Source organism: Aotus nancymaae, unplaced genomic scaffold (assembly GCF_030222135.1).
Source record: "Aotus nancymaae isolate 86718 unplaced genomic scaffold, 86718_ANA_hifiasm-v0.15.2.pri h1tg000006l, whole genome shotgun sequence".
Taxonomy (NCBI): Eukaryota; Metazoa; Chordata; class Mammalia; order Primates; family Aotidae; genus Aotus; species Aotus nancymaae.
The window spans coordinates 36,655,661-36,676,161 of record NW_026988417.1 but is presented as its reverse complement, the minus strand read 5'-3'; the positions used below and the strand labels follow the sequence as shown (position 1 = coordinate 36,676,161).

The following is a 20,501-nucleotide window of genomic DNA, read 5'->3' as shown; positions in this document are numbered from 1 at the left end:
CTCACTATAACCTTGCCTCCTGGGTTCAAATGATCCTCCTGCCTCAGTCTCCTGAGTAGCTGGGATTACCTGTGCACACCACCATGCCTGGCTAATTTTTGTGTTTTTGATAGAGACAGGGTTTCACCACGTTGTTCAGGCTGGTCTTGAATTCCTAAGCTCAAGTAGTCCAACTGCCTCTGTCTCCCAAAGTGCTGGGATTACAGGTGTGAGCCATCGTGCCTGGCCCCCATGGTAACTCTATACCCTTAGTTAGATAAGCTTTCCTTATTGGAGTTTCGTTACAACATGCCCAGCTCTGCCTTTTATGCTGGGATGTATATGTGAGGCTTATGTAATCACTAGGAGGCAATTTTTTCTAGCCTTTCTTTTCCCAGAATTAAAGTGACATTCATCATTAACAGGTCTAAGTTGAAGAAACACTGACAAGAATAACCTGTTCTATTTCATTTCCCTCATAAACAGTACTCCCAATACCCAGTGGAAGCTCTTTTGTTTTGTGTAATTGTTTATCTCCTTCCTAAAAGCTGGGTCTAGACTCTGACAAAAATATTCACAAATTAAGGCAAAGAAACTCAGACTCAATCCATACTAATACAATGAAGGAGAGGCCGGGCGCGGTGGCTCATGCCTGTAATCCCAACTCTTTGGTAGGCCAAGGCGGGCAGATCACAAGGTCAAGAGAGCAAGACCATCCTAGCCAACATGGTGAAACCCAGACTCTACTAAAAATACAAAAATTAGCTGGGCATGGTGGTGCGCATCTGTAGTCCCAGCTACTTGGGAGGCTGAGGCAGGAGAATTGCTTGAACTTGGGAGACAGAGGTTGCAGTGAGCCAAGATTGTGCCACTGCACTCCAGCCTGGGCAACAGAGTGAGACTGTCTGAAAACAAAACACAACAAATAAACAAAACAAAGGAAAACAGGCTCTTAGTAATTCTACCATTAGAAAAGCTTTTTAGCACTTGCCATGTAACTATGGCAAAAATAACAGGACCTTAAAAGTTGTCAGCTTAGCTGGTGCATTTACACTGGAATGAAAGCTCCATTAGAGAATCCGTTTGTTTGAGTCATTCTCATATCCCCAATGACTGTCACATAGAGGCACTCAGTAAGTGTGTTAAATGAATGAATGAATGGATGGCTATATGAGTCCTGAACAAGTGCTACTTCAACCAACTGTGCAAGCCTTACTTTATGGAGTAAGTGGTGGCAACTTCTTGTGTCTAGTCAAGCTGATAAGACATGTCTGTAATTAAAACAAATTGGATCTGTCAAATATAAAATGAGCTAGAGGGATACGTTGAGTTACTAAGAATTATAAAAATGTGGTACCTGTGTAGTCTGGATGATGGTCAAGTCATTCATACGAGAAATTCCAGGGCCCATGGGTGCTCGAAGGCCAGCTGTCCCAAACTCCATTCGGGTCCCAAAACATTTTCGTAGTTCTTCTTTATTATCTTCTGCTATTAGTCGTTTCACTGCCTCTAAAGTTAAGGAATTCTACAGGACAAAAATACAGCCAGACAAATAAATGAATGAAAAGTAAAAACACCCACAATATCATTCTAACCTATAGGGAAATACATATATATATATATATATATATATATATATATATATATATACACCTTTCAATTTTCTGATGCTTTTGAAATTTGAAATATGAAGTCAGTCTAACATAAGTGTTCTTTTCTTTCCTGTCAAGGTCAGCACTTTTGGAGAAACGGAAGTCAAGGTTTTAGCATACGAGTCTAACCCCCAGAATGGAATCTCAGCACACCACTTGCCAACTCTAGGTGCTTGCACAGATTAATTCGGTTCTCAAATTCTCAGTTTTCCCATTTGCAAAATGGGAATAATCTAGAACCTCCCTTACACAATTTTTAAGGTTTTAAGGTAGTTAACTCAAATTAATGTAAAATATCTTTCTCTACCTGGCTCTTAGTTGTGATTAAATGTTCATTTTTCTCCCTCATGTTCTCAAATTTTCCAGAGTGATAGATCACACAATTTAAGTCAAAACCTTAGTTCTGCAATGTTTTATAATTTATATCAGGCATTCACATACCCGGTCAAGTTCGAATCTTGTAACATCTCCAAGAAGCAGGCAAATAACAGAAACCCAATTTTACAGATGGGGAAGCCTCAGAGATTGAGTGACTTTCTTAAATTGCATGATAAACATTAACCTAGTGCCTTTTCTCTAACACTAACTGCTTCAAATAGACACTAACAGGATTCACTTAAGTTCATTATGCGTTGTCCTGTTTTTTTGTACAGTAGTTGCAGAAAATGTTAAGGTTGGAGAAAAAAATGACAATCACATTAATTTCACGAGACTTTTAAATTATGAATCCCGGAAAACAACAGAGTAAGTACTTTATATTCCTGTTTTACAGTCATTATCCATTTAGATGCGCACTCACACAGGATGTGGCTATGTAATTAAACTTTGGAATACTATTGCAATAAAACCTTGGCTTTCTGGAATTAAGCCCACATTTCCAAATTGTCGCAGATCCAATAGGAATCAAATAAACCTCACCTTTTTTGGTGAAAAGCAGCAGATACTAATTACAAAACACAGTCTTACCTATCAGATTGTCAGGTGCCCCCAAAGAAGGGCTCTGATCGGGTACATAAAAGAGGCTCAATAAATATTCGTAGAGTGAATCAGAAAACACGGACTTCACTGCCACACCCAATATCAAATGATTTTCCTTGTTCATAATGTAGGTCTGGAAAATCTTAATTGGTCTTTGATATCTATGAAAGACCAAGTAGCCTGAGAGAAACAAATGAGACAGAAAGGTAAGAATGAGAAGTCAAGAGGAGAGCAGGATCAGAATCACCTCTGGGAGTGACCAAAGCTGACAGCAGAGAAAAGAACAGGGATGAAGGCACGCTAGAAACACAGAGGGCACCTGCCAGGGTGCCTTGCCAATCGCAGGGTGAAGTCAGACTAGAGGACTGCAATGCTTTTAGCTGGTGGGAGGTTCGCTGGAGAATGAATGGGCTTCTTTTCAGTTAGGGGCCAGTCTCAAAGCCAAATAAGAAATTCAGGGAGGATAGAACATGAGGAGTGATAAAAATAAAAAATACAAAAAGGACATCTCCTCTCTACCAAGAGAGGTACAATCTTTCTATACACAGACGCAACACTGTAGACATTAGGTTGTTTTTTCTTCTTTTTCAAAGGGAAAGGGCGTTATGAACTCTGGTTTCAAAAGAATTCTATACTCTGCAAATTACAAGTTATCAGAAAGGGAAACATTTTTCTTCCCTTAAGAATCACAAAGTTATCTTTCCAGGAAAAGAAAAACTCCCCCAAGGAGTTGCCAATAGCATCCTGGAAATGGGATTTGCTGACATTTTATTTGTAGGAGCCAGAGAATGGTAAACAAAGACCTGGCCCCTACTGACCTTGTAATCTATCTCCTTTGTTCATGCAAGTATTTTAGTGACCTACTATGTGTCCTGCCCTATGCCTATGCCAGGCACTATAAACCAAGGCAGTGAGAGCAGACAGGACTGGCCACATAATTTATGGAGGTCCAGTGCGCAATGAAAATAGGTGCTCTCTTGTTCAACCATTAAGATTTTCAAGACAGGACAGCAGGACATTAAAACAACAATAGGCCCTTCTAGGAGCGGGAGTCCTGGGCGACGGCAGGGGTCTCCTGCCCCTGGAGACAGACATTAAACAAACCTACAAACAAGTGTTTTTGGAGTTTTTTGTTTTTACCATTTGCAGCAAGCGCCATAAAGGAAAATCACAGACCGTTTAGAGGGAATATTAGGGAGAAATAATGTACACTTCGGAGGCAAGGAAGGACTCTCTGTGTAAGCAACATTTAAGTTCAGACACAAAATACGAGTCACAAAGGGAGAAACAAGTTCAGCAGAAGAGAGCAGAGAAGGGCATTCCGAGAAAACCGAACAGCAAGCAGAACAGGCAGGAAGGGCGAGACGCAAGTTAGAGAGGAAAGAGGGAGTGATGTCGAGAGCTGGGTTCCCGATTCTTTCTTTGGTCCAGCATCTAAGAAAGGTAATGAAGGGAGAGAAAACCGTGCTGTGTCCAAAGGGTTCCTCCTGGGCTGTCAAAGTTCCAAAGGGTACTCATGAAGCCAGGCGGGCCCACCCGGGAGGACCCACGTTTGTAACCAAGCCCTTGGGATGGAAGAACTGGACTAGAACGCTGCTCTGCAAAGATCCCAGCGGCCAAAGGAATAGGTGGGACGGTGTGATTCTGGGTCCATGGGCATGCACAGCCGACTACCGAAGACGAGCCAGCGGTCTGAGTGAAGCAAGGCGTGCGGGCCTCAACTAGACAGCGTCCAGGGTCTGGCCGCACTTAGACCACCACCCTGGCTCGCTACTCTACTCCGAACTTGCAGTCCGGCCGGCCAGATAGCTGGTTTCGTCCGCGGACAACCACTCCCCGCCTAACTGCGAACGTGCCACTTGCCGGCCAGGCCGAAGGAATCCCGGCAGCGGCCGCGCGCTCCTCTTGGGTCTCCCCTGGGGAGAAGCGGGGCACCCGCGGCGGGAAGGCAGCGCAGGCGCCGCGCCTGGGGAGGGCGGAGCACCCGGCACCCTTCCGGGCGCTCCCCGCCTGCTGGTGCCTCTCACCTTGTCCCAGCGCAGCCACCGGGCCGTCTCCTGGTCCAACCGTGCGTCGGCACCAGGCCCGCGGCTTTCTGGAGCCGCCATAGCTGTGCTTGCGCTGCCGCAGCGGAGGGAAAGAGGCGGCGAAGTCACCCTTCCGGCCCTGCCCGGAGAGGCGGAGGCGGAGGCGGAGGCGGAGGCGGGGGCGGGGAGAGCCGGGGCGGAGCCTGCAGGCCCCGGGGAAAGTGACGCGCTTTGCGGCGGGCACGCCTCCGCACCGTCTGCGGGTGCGCCACGGCGGGTGGGAGTGAGCGAGGAGGAATTGCGGGGCGGGGTGGGTTGCTGGAACCTGGTACAACTTCTTAGAAAGGCTTTGCCATTGTCTCTGCTGCATCCAGGTCGCAGTCAGCCTTGAGTTCCTGCCGCGCGCCAGGCACGTGTGAGATGCTGGGAGACCAGGATGAGTGCACCCAGATAGGAGCCTGAAAATTACGTAGAAATTCAGAGGGTCTTGAACAGCTGGAAAACAAATCTTGAAAAACAAAGTGTGAAGACCAGTGGAACATAAGATAGAGACCAGAAACAAAAACACACGTGTATGGACAATTTATTTCAGAGGCGGGGCTGCAGAGCACGGGAGGACACTATTTTGAGTTAATGTTGCTGGGTCAGTGGGATATCCAGGTAGGGAAAAGAAAAAAGGGAAGTTGGCACCCTACCTCCCATCACACACAGCTATGAATTCCAGATCAATTATAGCTCTAAGTATGAAAGATAACGTGAAACTTACAGAAACTAACATAGGAGCACATCTTCCTGACGCTGGGATCACCAAGCCGTAAAGAAGATGCATACACATAAGCATAAAAAGACATGTGCAAGAATATTTCTAGCAGCATTATTTGTAAAAGCCTCAAACTGGAAACAACCCAGATGACCATCAGCAATGCAATGGATAAATACTTGGTAGTATATCCATACCAATTCATATAAATAAATCATGGTACATTCAAACAGCAATGCAAGTGAACTACTGTTATACACAACATCATGAATGAATCTCACAAACATTGAGCGACAGAGTTCAAACACCGTCCCCTCAACCCCCAGTACTGGATCAAGCATCTGTAGTCCCAGCTACTTGGTGGTGGGGGAGCTGGAGGGAGTCCTGAGGAGGAAGGATCGCTTGAGCCTGGGAGCTCGAGGCTGCAGTGAGCCGTGATTATGCCATTGCTCTCCATCCTGGGAGACAGAGGGAGAACCTGTTAAAAAACAAACAAACAAAAACTCCCCACGAAATAGATAAAATTATAGGGAAAGGAAACAAATCAGTGAGTTTCAAGAGGGGTGGGGGAGGGGTTGACTACCAAGGGCACAAGGGAATTCGAGGAGTGGTGGAACTGTTCTATATCTTGATTGAGTTTGTGGTTTGCATATATCAAAACTGATAGATATATGAGGATATATCTATGACTGTAGGATATAAAGAGCAAAGTTCACTATATGTAAGTTATATCTCAATTTTTTTTTTTTGATACAGAGTCTTGTTCTGTCGCCCAGGCTGGAGTGCAGTGGCACGATCTTGGCTCACTGCAATCTTTGCTGCCCAGGTTCAAGCAATTCTCCTGTCTCAGCCTCCGGAGTAGCTAGGACTACAGGCGCATGCCACCACGCCCAGCTAATTTTCATATGTTACTAGAGATGGGGTTTCACCATGTTGGTCAGACTGGTCTCGAACTCCTGATCCCAGGTGATCCACCTGCCTTGGCCTCCTGAAGTGCTGGGATTACAGGCATGAGACACTGCGCCCGGCCATATCTCAATTTTTTAAGTTTTAAGATTAAAAACTAAAAGGGAGGCAAAACTAATCTATGGATGTCAGCAGAGGGGTCAGTTTTAGGAAGGAGGAAAAGTGCTTTCTGGGATTCTGGGACTGTTCTGTTTCTTGAACTGGACAATGGTCACACAGGTGTGTTCACTTTGTAATATTCACTAAGCTGCAGTCTTATGAGTTTTGCATTTTCTGTATGTTCTTCAATTTTATTTTTATTTTTATTATTTTTTGAGACAGTGTGGCTCTGTCACCCAGGCTGGAGTGCAGTGCAATCTTAGCTCATCGCAACCTCCCCTTCCCGGGTTCAAGAAAGTCTCATGCCTCAGCCTCCTGAGCAGCTGGGATTACAGGTGTGGGCCACCTTGTTTATTTATTTATTTTGTTTATTTATTTATTTTTGAGACAGAGTCTTGCTCTGTTGCCCATGCTGGAATGCAATGGTGGAATCTCAGCTCACTGTAACCTCCACCTCCTGTCTTCAAGTGATTCTCCTGCCTCAGCCTCCTGAGCAGCTGGGATTATAGACACCAACCACCATGCCTAGCCTTTTTTTTTTTTTTGTATTTTTGGTAGAGACCGGATTTCACCATGGTGGCCAGGCTGGTCATGAACTCCTGACCTGAAATGATCCACTGGCCTCAGCCTCCCAAAGTGTTGGAATTACAGGCATTAGCCACCACACCCCACCAATGTGTTCTTCAATTTTAAAAAGAAAACATATACATCCAGGATCTGTGATATCTGTTTAGTGTAATGGGAGAGGCATAATAATCATGTAATCACAGCAGTTAATACATAATTACAAACTGATAAAATGCTGGAAGGAAAGCAAGGAGATGTGTGAGGTTGCAGGTAGCAGAGGCCACCTCAGCAGGGAAGATTGCCTGAGCACTGGAAGCTTAAGAGAGATGTGAGGGCCAGGTGCTATGGCTCATGCCAGCAATCCCAGCACTTTGGGAGGCTTAAGTGGATGGATCATGAGCTCAGGAGTTCAAGACCAGCCTGGCCAACATGGTGAAAACCCATTTCCACTAAAAATACAAAAATTAGCCAGGCGTGGTGTCAGGTGCCTGTAATTTCAGCTACTCGGGAGGCTGAGGCAGATAATTGCCTGAATCTAGGAGGTGGAGGTTGGCGTGAGCCAAGATCTCACCACTGCACACTCCAGCCTGGGTGACAGAGTGAAACTCTCTCTCGAAAAAAAAAAAAAGGGAGAGAAAGAAAGATGTAAGGGAAGGGTGTAGTTAATGTGAGAGTGTGGTCCTTCCCCTGACTGCAAAGCCTGAGAGACTGGAGCACGGAGAAGAAGAGGAGGACAGGCTGCCTCAGTTTCCCCATATGTTAGGTGGTCTGCAGGTCCACTACACTTAGGGTCTCTCTTTTCTCTGCACCAGATAAACCTTTTCAGTCACACTCTGGAAAAAATTGCAGGACATGGAGAATCAGAGACTCAGGTAGGTCTCACTCACCCTTATCTTCCTCTCAAACGCCAGTTTTCCCAGACAAGTGTGTGCAGCTTCCAGCCTTCTGCTAAGGTAGGAAAGGGGCTGGTGTGTCTCTAAATATCCAGCAGTTGTGGGCCTCAGAGTTCACATCTGTCCTTCCATGATAAGAGATGGTTGCAGCTGAGTCTCTACGATGGTTCAAAACATGTGGGAAGTGGTGTCTAAGGGGATTATTTTGGCATGTTTTATTATAGGTATTATTATTTTATTAGAGATATATTTACAATATAGATAGTATTACAGATTTATAATATCTTTACCTTTTATTATAGATATATATTTATTATTTTATTAGAAATTGTGGGCGCAGGGTGACATCCAGTCAGAACTATTTTAACTTCACTTGAGACACCAAGGAGCAGATTTTTCAATATTCCTTTACAGAAACAAGTAAAGGAAGCAAGTGTAGTTTCCAAGCAGAGAGGAAGTTTTAACTAGTAAGTTGCCAAATGGAAAATAAATTCTCAGCTGGGTGTGGTGCTCACGCCTGTAATCCCAGCACTTTGGGAGTCTGAGGCTGCTGGATCACAAGGTCAGGAGTTCGAGACCAGCCTGATCAACATAGTGAAACCCCATCTCTACTAAAAATACAAAAATTAGCTGGACGTGGTGGCTTGCGCCTGTAATCTCAGCTTCTCAGGAGGCTGAGGCAAGAGAATCGCTTGGACCTGGGAAGCAGAGGTTGTGGTGAGCTGAGATCGGGCCATTGCACTCCAGCCTGAGTGACAGAGCAAGACTCTGGTCTCCAAATAAATAAATAAATAAATAAATAAATTCTCTTCCCATACTGAGAAGGGCACCAAGGAGCAGATTTTTCAATATTCCTTTATAGATAAGATGCATACACATAAGCATAATAAGACATATGTGAGAATATTTCTAGCAGCATTATTTGTAAAAGCCTCAAAGTGGAAACACTCCAGATGGCCATCAACAATACAGTGGATAAATACTTGGTAGTATGTCCATACCAATTCATATAAATAAATCATGGTACATTAAAACAGCAATGCAAGTGAACTACTGTTATACACAACATCATGAATGAATTTTAAGGTACTGCGTTGAAAAACAATACACGCAGTCACGATGCACGCAGTCACACTCAGTGCACGCAGTCACACTCTATTCCTCCCATCCGCTTTTCATGTGAAGCAGGTGGTTGTGTCAGGGACTTTTCTGGGGTTGCTTGTAGCAAAGATGCTGACATTGGAGGTTCTGACAATGATGCTGCAGTGACCTAAAGCTGATAATTTCCTACCTATGACCCCACAGTTATCATTTTACGTCTGTGGAAACCCACTTAGATTAGTAGATTGAAGAGGTGTTCTTAGGGAATAAGTCAGGCCTTCTGTTGTAAATGAGGAAATGAGGGCACCCAAAACATAAGAGCCTTTCTCCAAGACATACGGCTGGTTAATGACAGAGCCAAGACTCTCACTCCAGGTGTCCTGATAGCCCAATCAGACATTCATTCCCTCTCCCGCTCCCCTCAGCCCATTTCTACACATACCCATTTCCAAAGAAGCTCTGTGAACTCTGGTAACCTGTTTCCATGTGATACTAGCCTGCTCTTAATGAAAATCAAATACTAGCCATGTTTGATATTGACGATGTTAGGTGATGCTTAAAATAACTTAATTTGTTTGTTCATGCTCCCTTGCTGCCTGGGAACGCATACATATGAGTGTCCCAATTTTTTTGGAAGCCTTCCCAATGTCCTCAAATACCTTGTCAGCAATCCTATCAGTCCATTTGTATCCAGTCCAGAAAAAGTTCTTCCAAAACTTTTCATTATGGAATGTTTTAAATATTTACTAAAATTGATCCTTATGTAACCATCACGCAGCTCAACAATGATCAATTCATGGCCAATCTTGTTTCACCCACCCACTTCCCCCTCCTGTGTTAGTTGAAGGAAGATGCCAGATATCTTATCATTTCACTTATATATGTTTGGCATGTATCTCTGAAATGTAAGGACACTTCAAAATAATCACAAAACCGTTATCTCACCTAAAATTTTACAAATTAAAGTAGTAATTTCTAAATACCGTCAAATGTCCCTTTAGTGTTTGCATTTCCACATATGTATTAATTTATATTAATTATAATTTTATCTTAAATCTTAATTTTATAATTTTTTTGTGGTCTGCTTGAATCAGGAGCCAAATAATCTTCCCATGGCTTCATATGTCTTTGAGGTCTCTTTTGTTTTACAGATTCTGCCTCAATTTCCTTGCAGTTTATTTGTTGAAGAAACTAGGTTGTCTGTCCTCTAGGGTTTCCCAGTCTGGATTTTGCTGATTGCATCTCTGTTTTTTTTTTTTTTTCTTTGAGACAGAGTCTTGTTCTGTCACTCAGGCTGGAGTGCAGTGGTGCGAGCTCAGCTCACTGCAACCTCCGTCTCCCAGGTTCAAGTGATTCTCTTGCCTCAGCCTCCCAAGTAGCTGGAATTACAGGGGCACTCCACCATGCCCGGCTAGTTTTTTTGGTATTTCTTTAGTAGAGATGTGGTTTTACCATGTTGGTCAGGCTGGTCTGGAACTCCTGGCCTCAAGTGATCTGCACGCTTCGGCCTCCCAAAGTGCTAGGATTACAGGCATGAGCCACCGCATTCGGCCAGTCTCTGATGTTCTTTAGCAAGTTCCACTCCCTTCTGTCTTTCCTGTAAGCTGGTTTTATTATCCTTTCTTTTTTTGGTTTTTTGAGACAGAGTTTCGCTCTTGTTACCCAGGCTGGAGTGCAATGGCGCGAACTCAGCTCACGGCAACCTCCGCCTCCTGGGTTCAGGCAATTCTCCTGCCTCAGCCTCCTGAGTAGCTGGGATTACAGGCACGCACCACCATGCCCAGCTAATTTTTTGTATGTTTAGTAGAGACGGGGTTTCACCGTGTTGACCAGGATGGTCTCGATCTCTTGACCTCGTGATCCACCCGCCTCGACCTCTCAGAGTGCTGGGATTACAGGCGTGAGCCACCGCGCCCAGCCCTATCCTTTCTTTTTATAGTCTCTCCCTCACTGGACTGACTTCCTGGAGGACAGAATGGTGTCTTATTTATCTTTACCTACCTAGAGCCTAGCACTGTAAATGTCCAATAAATGGATAAAGAAATGAATATAAAGTCATGTGGCTGTTGTTTTTTTCTTCGTGTAGGAACAGAGAAAACTCTATAATCAGGCTGCCTGGGACTAGATCTTGACTCCACCCTTTATTCTCTGGAGACCTTGGGCAAGTCATTTAATCTCTCTTGGCCTTGGTTTTCTTATTTCCAAAATGAAAGTAATAATACACAGGAAGTGATGTAGGGCTTGAATAAACAAACACATGTGAAATACATCGTGCCTGGCATACAGTAAGTGCTCAATAATTGAATAAATAAATAAATAAATAAATATAGCTACTGTTATGGAAGTCCTACTGGCTTTTCTGTATTAGTCAGGATAGGCTAAGCCAAGCTGAAGAAATAAATCAATCACTAAATTTCAAGACTGTGTGAAACCAGGGATTTTTTGCTTCCTCATGTTATATGTCCAGGGTGGTCAGTGAATGTTCTGTTCCACAGAAACCAGAAGGCTTCCATCTTATGGCTCCTCCATCTTAATATGTGGCCTCTGCAGTTACCAGGAAAGGGAAAAGTGTGGAGGTCGCGTAAGAAGTGATTCTTAAATGCTTTTGCTTGGAAGTGTCATGTATTACTTGCACTCAATTTTTATTAGCTGGAGTTTGTCACACAAAACCACACAACTGCCAGTGTTCTGGGAAAGACAGAGTACCCATGTGTTCAGGAAAGGGAAGATAATTGGATAGGAATGAACCCTCGTGGGCACTACCACATATCCTGTGTGGCCCGTATTTAAGTGTTAGGATGGTTGCAATGATCAGTGGGTTTTGTATATCAGGCAAGTAATTTCAATTCTTACTTGAAATTTAGAGCCACTGCCTGATAGAACAGTCTGTTTTCCTCCATTCAATAAAGTGATCCTTTTTGATATAAATCAGATCATGTTCTCTTGTGTTTCAGTCCTCCCCTGCTTCATAATGTACTTAGAATAAAATCTATATCTTAAACTTTCTTCTTAATCTTTCCCCTAATCTGATTGCCCGCTGTTTTCCTCCCTCACTCACTGTGATCAGCCATGCTGTTCTCTGAGCTGATCCTTAAACATGTCAAGCAAGTGCTGGTCGAAGGCCTATATCAGCATTGTCCTCCCCCAGATATTCCCGTAACAAGTGTTCACATTTAATTCAGGCTTTTGCTAAAATACTAGCTCATCAGGAAGATCTCTCTTCTGTAAAGTGCTGGTAAGTGTTTAACAACTGGCTGTCTGGGATAAAAAGCTCTGACTTACAGTATTTGCCAATTTCCATGGTGTAAATACATCCACCATGGCCAATTTCAAACAACAATGTGATATCACTGAACACAGAGGTGGGAAGAGATGGGAGCAGCACACCACTATATAATATTTCTAATACACAGGTGTCATAGATGTAAATAACTTAAAGGGCATAGATAATGGTAACAGGCAGTAATCTGAATAGAAGATGCTGAGTTTAAGTATTTATTATGTTTGTTTTTAATATAATATGTTGACTTTCAAGGTTATATAATTTAATTTTCATAACAGTGATATCAGACTGTTCTCGAACTGCTGTAAAGAAATACCTGAGATTGGGTAATTTATGATGAAAAGTGGTTTAACTAGCTCATGTTCCACAGGTGCTAAAGGAACCATGATACTGGCATCTGCTTGGCTTCTGGGGAGGCCTCAGAAAACTTATAATGGTGGAAGGTGAAGAGGAAGCCGGCACTTCATAAGTGCTGAGCAGGAGGAAAGGAGAGAGCAGGGAAGTGCCACAGACGTTTGAACAACCAGACCTCCTGAGAACACACTCACTGTTGTGAGGATAGTGCCAAGGGGGAAACCCACCCCCCTCACCCATGAGCCAACTACCTCCCACCAGGCCTCACCTCCAACATTGGGGATTACAATTTGACATGAGATTTGGGAGGGAACAGAGATCCAAACCATATTAATGTCCATGTTTAACATCTGGCTCTCACAATTCCTAAAAATGGAAGAGTGTGCTCTCATGAGCCAGGATGAGCTGTCGCCAGTATACCATTGACTCTTGTTCACGGTACCTAAAATGGATCATCACCACCCTCTTCTCCTACTTTGTTTTTCTTCAGTGTTTACCGCTCCCTGTCATGATGTTATAAAATTGATTTTAAAAATATTGTCTGTCTTTTCTGCTGTTTTTTCCTAACTCAGCCTCCAGCACCTAGAACAGTACTTGGTTTGTAATAGATGTTCAATAAGTATTTGTTGAAGAATGAATCACTTGGCTCCTTTTGTGCATAAAGAAAAACTAAACATAGAAAATAATAATATTAGACACAGGTATGAAACTTGCACAAACCTCTTCTCTAAAACAAGTGAACCTTTTTGAATTTAACAAAGAAAAATGTCTGATCACCATTATCTCAGTGTTCAAATTTCAAGGTTGATGAGAGAATGAGTAAATAATGTGCCAATAGACTTTATCAGTGTACACACTACTGGTCATAAACCCAAAGTATACCAACAGCAAACCTTTTTTTTTTTTTTTTGCAGACCATCTGGAGTTTAATGATCTTTCTCAGTGAAAATTTAAAATATCTATTATTTATGCCTATTTTCACTAAATGCATGAAATTGTCTAATTTGTCTCTCATTACTCATTTTAATAATTCTTTGCACTTAAACTACCACTTGGCTTTCTAATCATTAAAAGTTTAACACCAGGGCTGGTCTGTGATCCCTGACTCCGGCTTCCTCTTCTCTTTTTCCTCCTGGCAGTGCCCCGTTGTTCAGCACCCCTCACCACACCCTGTCCCTAGATCTCAGGGCAAGAGTCATTCATTCTCATTAGGGAGCTGGTGTTCAGTTAAGCATCATTGTGTTCCTTTGCCTGGGACATTTGGGTGGTTAACCAGGCATGAAGTAAAGAAGCACTGCCATTGAATTGCTGTGTGCTTTATTGTCTGCATTGGTCAGAGAGATGCCCTAACTATATCCTCAGAATGTGTGAGGACAAAGCCACCTAAGACATTTGTGTTTGAAAACTTCAGCACCCTCTAAAGTGCTAGTATACTCATTCCAGCCTTGGGACCGAGCCTGACACTTATTTAAAAAAAAAAAGGCATCTTTACAAAGAGTTAAATTTAAGAGATTTCACAGGAAGAGAAAGTTGAATTTTTGTTTTGTTTTGTTTTGTTTCCTGCGCACCACATAATTCCTGATGTTTCTGAAACATCACTGTTTTGGAAACTGAATATTTAGCCTATTTGGGCAGCCACTGGGTAAATTGTGCTCCAGATGAAGCTGCCTGATGCATTGTGTTGTTCTTTTTCATTAAAAATTACCTTGATCTACCACTTTCTCACCTCTGTCGTTTCTAATTGTACCTGCATTCATATAGAATTTAGTCTGTATTTTCTGGAGTGAATAATATTACATAGGAGACCTAGGTGTACTCCTAAAAGAAATACTGGCCTCAAATAAACTTATGTGTTGAAGATAACCCACAAGTCATAATTGACAGTGCATCATACAGCCTCACATTCTTAAAGGGCCATTGTGTTTGATATGGTTTGGGTCTGTGTTCCCGCCCAAATCTCTTGTCCTATTGTAATCCCCAGTGTTGGAGTTGAAGCGTGGTGGGAGGTGATTGGATCATGGGGGTGATCTTCCCTTTGGTGCCATTCTCATGATAGTGAGTGAGTTATCACAAGATCTGATTGTTTAAAAGTGTATAGCCAGGCCAGGCAACAAGAGTGAAACTCTGTCTCAAAAAAAAAAAAGGTGTGTAGCACCTCTCCTCTCTCCCTTCATCCTGCTGTGGTCACGTGGAGACATGCTACCTTCCTCTTCGCCTTTCTCTTCACCTTCTACCATGGTTGTAAGTTTCCTGTCCCCAGCCATGCTTCCTGTAGAGCCTGTGGAACTGTGAGCCAATTAAACTTCTTTTTTTAATAAATTAATTACTCAATCTCAGGTATTTCCTTACAGCAGTGTGATAATGTGCAAATACAGTGTTTAAGTCAAGAAAAAAGTATTTTAAATCTGTAAACTTTCCCATACTAACTGCTATTCAGCTTTTCTCTAATCCCATTTTCTTTCAATGATTTAAGCACTCCATGTCTGTCTGTGTGTGTGTGTGTGTGTGTGTGTGTGTCTGTGTGTCTGTGTGTGTGGTATGATGGTTTCAGATCACTCAGGCATCCTTCCTATAAGAGGATTGTACATCCACCCTTTATCTTTTGTAAGGGACAATCAGGGTTCTTACCCTCTCTTAATGTTAAGAAAACCAAGTGTTTTTCAACAAACCTTAGATATGATGTACATAAACTAATTATAAAGTTTTTTACCATTATAATTTTCATATTTTGCTTTACAAAATGTCCTCTGACTAGCACAAAGATAAAGACTTCTGCAGAAAGCACAAAATTCTTGAATACTGGTCATTATCACATTCTAAAAAATAGTGTCATCATTTGACTTGATAAGATCTTATGAAAATGTAGTTTGACAAATATAATTTGCTATAGACAGGCTCATTTTGAAATTGAAGGTTTAGGTAATTATATAGTTGGACATCTAGTTAATTAAAGGTTTTAAATAAGTTTAATCATTCCTGTATGTCAAATATCCCATTCCATATCTTTCTGTCTTAATGCTCACTTAAGCTTTTTATGTATGTGCTTTAGTCCATTCAGGCAGCTATAACGAAATATCATAAACTGGAGTAGCTTATAAACAACAAAATTTACTTCTCACAGTTCTGGGAAGTCTAAAATTAAAGTGCCAGCTGATTCGCTGTTTGCTGAGGGCCACTTTCAGCCAAGAGTCCAAAGAGGACTCTCTTTGACCTCTTTTATAAAGGCACTAATTCCATCCATGTGGGCTCTACCCCTATGACCCAATCACCTCCCAAAGGCCCTACTTCCAATATCACCATCTTGGTGGTTAGGATTTCAACATATGAATTTGGGAAGACACAAGCATTCAGTCTATAGCAGTATGTATTAGTTTTTAGTTTTAGTAATGGGGAAAAAAATTCCGTGTTCAATCATAAAAATATCCTTTAAAATGTTTTTCACTAGGATTTGCTAAAACATTGAACAGTTAATTTTATGTAACATTAATGATATATCTAATACACAGATGCAAGAGATATTTTAAAAAGTAGAATTTTTTAAGAGGCTCAGAAAAATAAATTAACAACCCCAAATCACTGAATCAATCTGATAGATAAACATTAAATATTTGTTTTCTTAATGGTAAAACCTGGAATGAGGCTTTGCATCAAAAATAGGAAGTTGTCCACATACACTGACTTCCACCTCTTCTAAAACCACACTAAAATGGAAATAAAGGGATATATTTGGAAGATAAAAATCCACAAGGACCAAGAGAATGAGAAGAGGTGGGAAACCACAGCAAATTTTGGAGGATGGAAAGTAGTTGGAAGAGTGGGGACTGACAGGGCAGCCTTGAGAGACCACAGATAGACTTCCTCTATCACACACAGATTAGGAATTGGTAGACCCAGCTACTTCTGCAAGTAAAGGTGGGACTAAGACCAGGAAGACTGACGGAAAATCTGTTTAAGAAGCAGTCAGATCACTAGACTCCTTGTACTCCATGTCAATGGTGATTGCCCCTTTACTACACACACCAGCAGAAGGCTGGAGATTTATTCTCTAGTATTTAAATTGAGGATTTTTTGTTTTTTTGAGACGGAGTTTCGCTCTTGTTACCCAGGCTGGAGTGCAATGGTGCGATCTCGGCTCACCGCAACCTCCGCCTCCTGGGTTCAGGCAATTCTCCTGCCTCAGCCTCCTGAGTAGCTGGGATTACAGGCACGCGCCACCATGCCCAGCTAATTTTTTGTATTTTTAGTAGAGACGGGGTTTCACCATGTTGACCAGGATGGTCTCGATCTCTTGACCTCGTGATCCACCCACCTCGGCCTCCCAAAGTGCTGGGATTACATAAATTGAGGATTTCTTGACTGAGGAACCCTAGATATGGATTAAGATCGGGATACCAAAATGAAGATAGGAGGAGTACGTAAAAATTGATAAACTATGAATATTGATACCATCCCATGCTTCTTGTTGATCTATTTTCCTGGATTGTGGGTAGAAACTTATAAGACGGTAACCAGCCCAAAAAGAAAGAACAAGAACTACTGATTTTGACAGTTACCCCAGTGAAAGGCTCAGCCGAGCCACCTTACAGTGAAGACCACGGAGTGCGCAGAACTTCTGATCAACTTTTTGTCCCCCGCCCTTAAACATGAGATGACAGCCGAGAATCACCACATTTTCAGCAAATCCTCCAATATGAAAGACAAAGGCTAAAATAAAAAAACAACCAGAAGAAAATAATCTACATGAAAGAGAGATTATGCATGGAAAAGAGAATGTGAAAAAAACACAAAATTAATATCTTAAGAAAGATGAGGAAAAACTGGGCTTTTAATAATTAAATGAGATCATATGTGTATAAGAATATGATTATCTTATAATTAAAAATAAGAGAAGATTTGGGGAATAGAAAATAGTTCATGAGGCTGAGGCAGGAGAATGGCTTGAACCTGGGAGGTTGAGGCTGCAGTGAGCAGGATGGCGCCACTGAACTCCAGCCTGGGTGACAGAGTGAGACCCTGTCTCAAAAGAAAAAAGAAAGCAAGCACATAGTCCATGTTTTGGCGTTTCCATCTTAGGTATTTATTTATTTATTTTTACCTTACAGCTTGCATATTTATTGAACAAATACTACTAAAATAGCTAAAATACACTGGGTACTTGTCATGACTGCATCAGTAAAGATCATGTTACAAAAGCCCGCCTTTTCCACAGTACACAGCTGCAACGCTACATAAATGCCACAGGTGCAGAATGCTGTTTTTTTCTCTATTTGCACAGCTGATGTACTTATTCTAATGAAGGAAAGAGGACAGGAAAGAAGCTCAGGTTAATGGGAGAGTGAGAAGAGAGTGAAGAAGTGCAGTACATGGGTCATCAGTGTATTGACGGAAAGAGTCAAACTTGGCCGGGCGTGGTGGCTCACATTCCTACTCAGATGCCAGTGTTTTGGATTTTTTTTTTTCCAGAGGGAATTTATATAAAAGGAGTTTGCCTTTCCCCCCCTCCAATACCCTTTTAAACAATAAGGATCCAAAGAAACACCTCAAAGTCTCTTTAAAATTATTGCTTTTCTTTCTCTAAACAGGTGATGGAAGAGACCTAGTAAGTAAATTACAGTTTTGTGATTGCCCATGCTACTGTCACTGCACATCCATGAGGGTCAGCCACGCTACTATGACTGAGTGTCTGTAAGTGCCAGCCAATGAGACACTAGTCTCACACACTATGGTAGCATTCATTCAACCTACACCATTGAGGGAGAAAGCTGCACTGAAGACACAATGAAAACAAGTCAATCCAGTCTAGAGAACAACATTCAGGGAAACAGAGTACCAACACCTTCTTAGAAGATGGAAAGATAAAATAACTCCATCAAGGCTACACATGTTGAACATCCAAATAGGCCAGGTGTGGTGGCTTACACCTGCAATCATCCCAGAACTTTGGGAGGCCAAGGTGGGGGGGATCACCTGAGGTCAGGAGTTTGAGACCAGCCTGGACAATATGGTGAAACCCCATCTCTACTAAAATACAAAAATTAGCCAGATGTGGTGGTGCATGCCTGTAATTCTAGCTACTAAGGAGACTGAGGCAGGAGAATCGCTTGAACTCAGGAGGCAGAGGCTGCAGTGAACCAAGATCATGCCACTGCACTCCACACTCCAGCCTGGGTGACAAAGATTACATCTCAAAAAAAAAAAAAAAAAAAAAAAGAAAGGAAGGAAGAAAATCCAAAATAGCACCATTCATCAGTGTCTCAGGTACTGCGGTAGCATCTCAATCACTAACCACAAGGAAGCAATGTGTTTCAAACATGTAAGTGAACAAAAAAGTGGTGGTGGTGGGGAGTCTCAGCCTCTGCAAGAAGCAGGAGCTGTGTGAGTGAAAAGGCAGAAGTGGGTTGGTCAGGTGAGCAGGGTGGGAGTCAGAGTTGTGGCAGACAGTGTTGTAGTGGATCAGGCCTGAAGGCCCACCTGTAAGGGTTGTAAATGTGTATTCACAGTGTGAAATCTGAGCATTTCTACTTGAGACAGAATGACTAGAAACTGGTTTGATGATACCTATTTGTTCACTGTAAATTCTCTATAGCAAGGTTCAGAGTTTCATTGTTTGTTCTTATAATTGATTTGCACAGAAAAAAATTCCCATAGATGGTATTATGATCTCATCAAAACACATATGCCATATGTAATACAAATGGAGGTGTTACAATTTTAAAAAGTGGATATGTTTTAGTTTGTTATGACACTTCTATAAAGAAATACCTCAGACTGAGTAATTTATAAAGGAAAGAGGTTTAATTGACTCATAGTTCTAAATGGCTGGGGAGGCCTCAGGAAACTTACAATCATGGCTGAAGGCCAAGGGGTAGCAAAGGCACATCTTATATGGCGGCAGGCAAGAGAGTGAAGGAGCGAAGGGGGAGGAGTGCTTTATAAAACCATGAGATCTACTCACAATCATAAGAACAGCATGGGGGAAACTGGCCTCATGATCCAATCACCTCCCACCAGGTCCTGCCCTCAACACATGGGGATCATGGGGATTACAATTGAAGATGAAATTTGAGTGGGAACACAGAACCAGGGGAAACTGATTCTTGGGGAGTAGAGTTCGTTGCTGCCCAGTGGAGTCAGGGAGGCAGCCTTGGTCTCATTGTTCTTCTTGTGGCTTAATTCCTTTGGGACAGAAAGTCTTCCCTTAGGAAACCTTCCCTCAGGAAGCCTTCTCTCCATCTCCTTGTTTGGAAATGGTTCTTGACTGACCCAGACAGAGAGTTCTGGGTAAGAAACCATTTTGAGAATCCTAGTCTTGGATTTCTATTCTCCTTCTCTTCAGTCCAGGGAGACCAACAGACAAAAGCCCCTCTCCCTGTTTACTCTCTCTCCTCTCCACACCTGAAACCCAAATGTCCATCTTAGGGTATTTTTTAACCTAGAGCAGGGAATCTGCAGAAATTTTCTGTAAAGGCCCAGATAGTGTTATAAAAGTTTTGAGCTTCCAAAGATCTGTGCCATAGACAACCTGTAAATGACTAGGTGTGTTTGTGTTCAATGAAACTTCATTCATGGGTACTGAAATTTAAATTTCATGTAATTTTCACGTCACAAAACATTCCTCTCTTCCTTTTCCTTTTTTTACACCCATTTAAAATGTACTCTTAGCTGTGGGCCATATAAAAACAGGGAGTGGGCTGGGTTTGTACCCTGGGAGTCATGCTTTGCCTATCTCTGTCTTAATGGAACTGTTGCATATGTGTGCTGCCAGGCTCATGCATAACAGTTCACAGCAGTGTTACCTGTAACAGCAACAAAACAAAAAGTCTACCACAGCAACATAGACAG

At 42.3% G+C, this 20,501-nt stretch overlaps 2 protein-coding genes across 6 annotated transcripts in view; both read right to left on the bottom strand.

Moving 5' to 3' along the window:
* PGM2 (phosphoglucomutase 2) overlaps positions 1–4,759 on the bottom strand; it is a 39,013-nt gene extending 34,254 nt beyond the window's left edge. For 2 of the 5 annotated variants that reach the window (XM_012474989.3, XM_012474990.3), the window contains exons 1-2: positions 4,637–4,752; positions 1,337–1,504 (exon numbers count right to left, since the gene is read on the bottom strand). In XM_012474989.3, the coding sequence (XP_012330412.2) occupies positions 1,337–1,504; positions 4,637–4,717 (249 nt within the window). In that variant the 5' untranslated portion in view covers positions 4,718–4,752. Of the gene's footprint in view, positions 1–1,336; positions 1,505–1,632; positions 2,549–2,597; positions 4,411–4,636 lie in introns of those variants that run through there. The other 3 variants (XM_012474988.3, XM_064366274.1, XM_021675648.2) reach the window with 3 other exon arrangements.
* Positions 4,760–19,679: 14,920 nt separating this feature from the next.
* LOC105732673 (neuronal regeneration-related protein-like) lies at positions 19,680–19,952 on the bottom strand. Its single transcript, XM_064363558.1, has one exon. The coding sequence runs from the start codon at positions 19,950–19,952 to the stop codon at positions 19,680–19,682; it is 273 nt and encodes a 90-aa protein (XP_064219628.1).
* Positions 19,953–20,501: the final 549 nt, after the last annotated feature.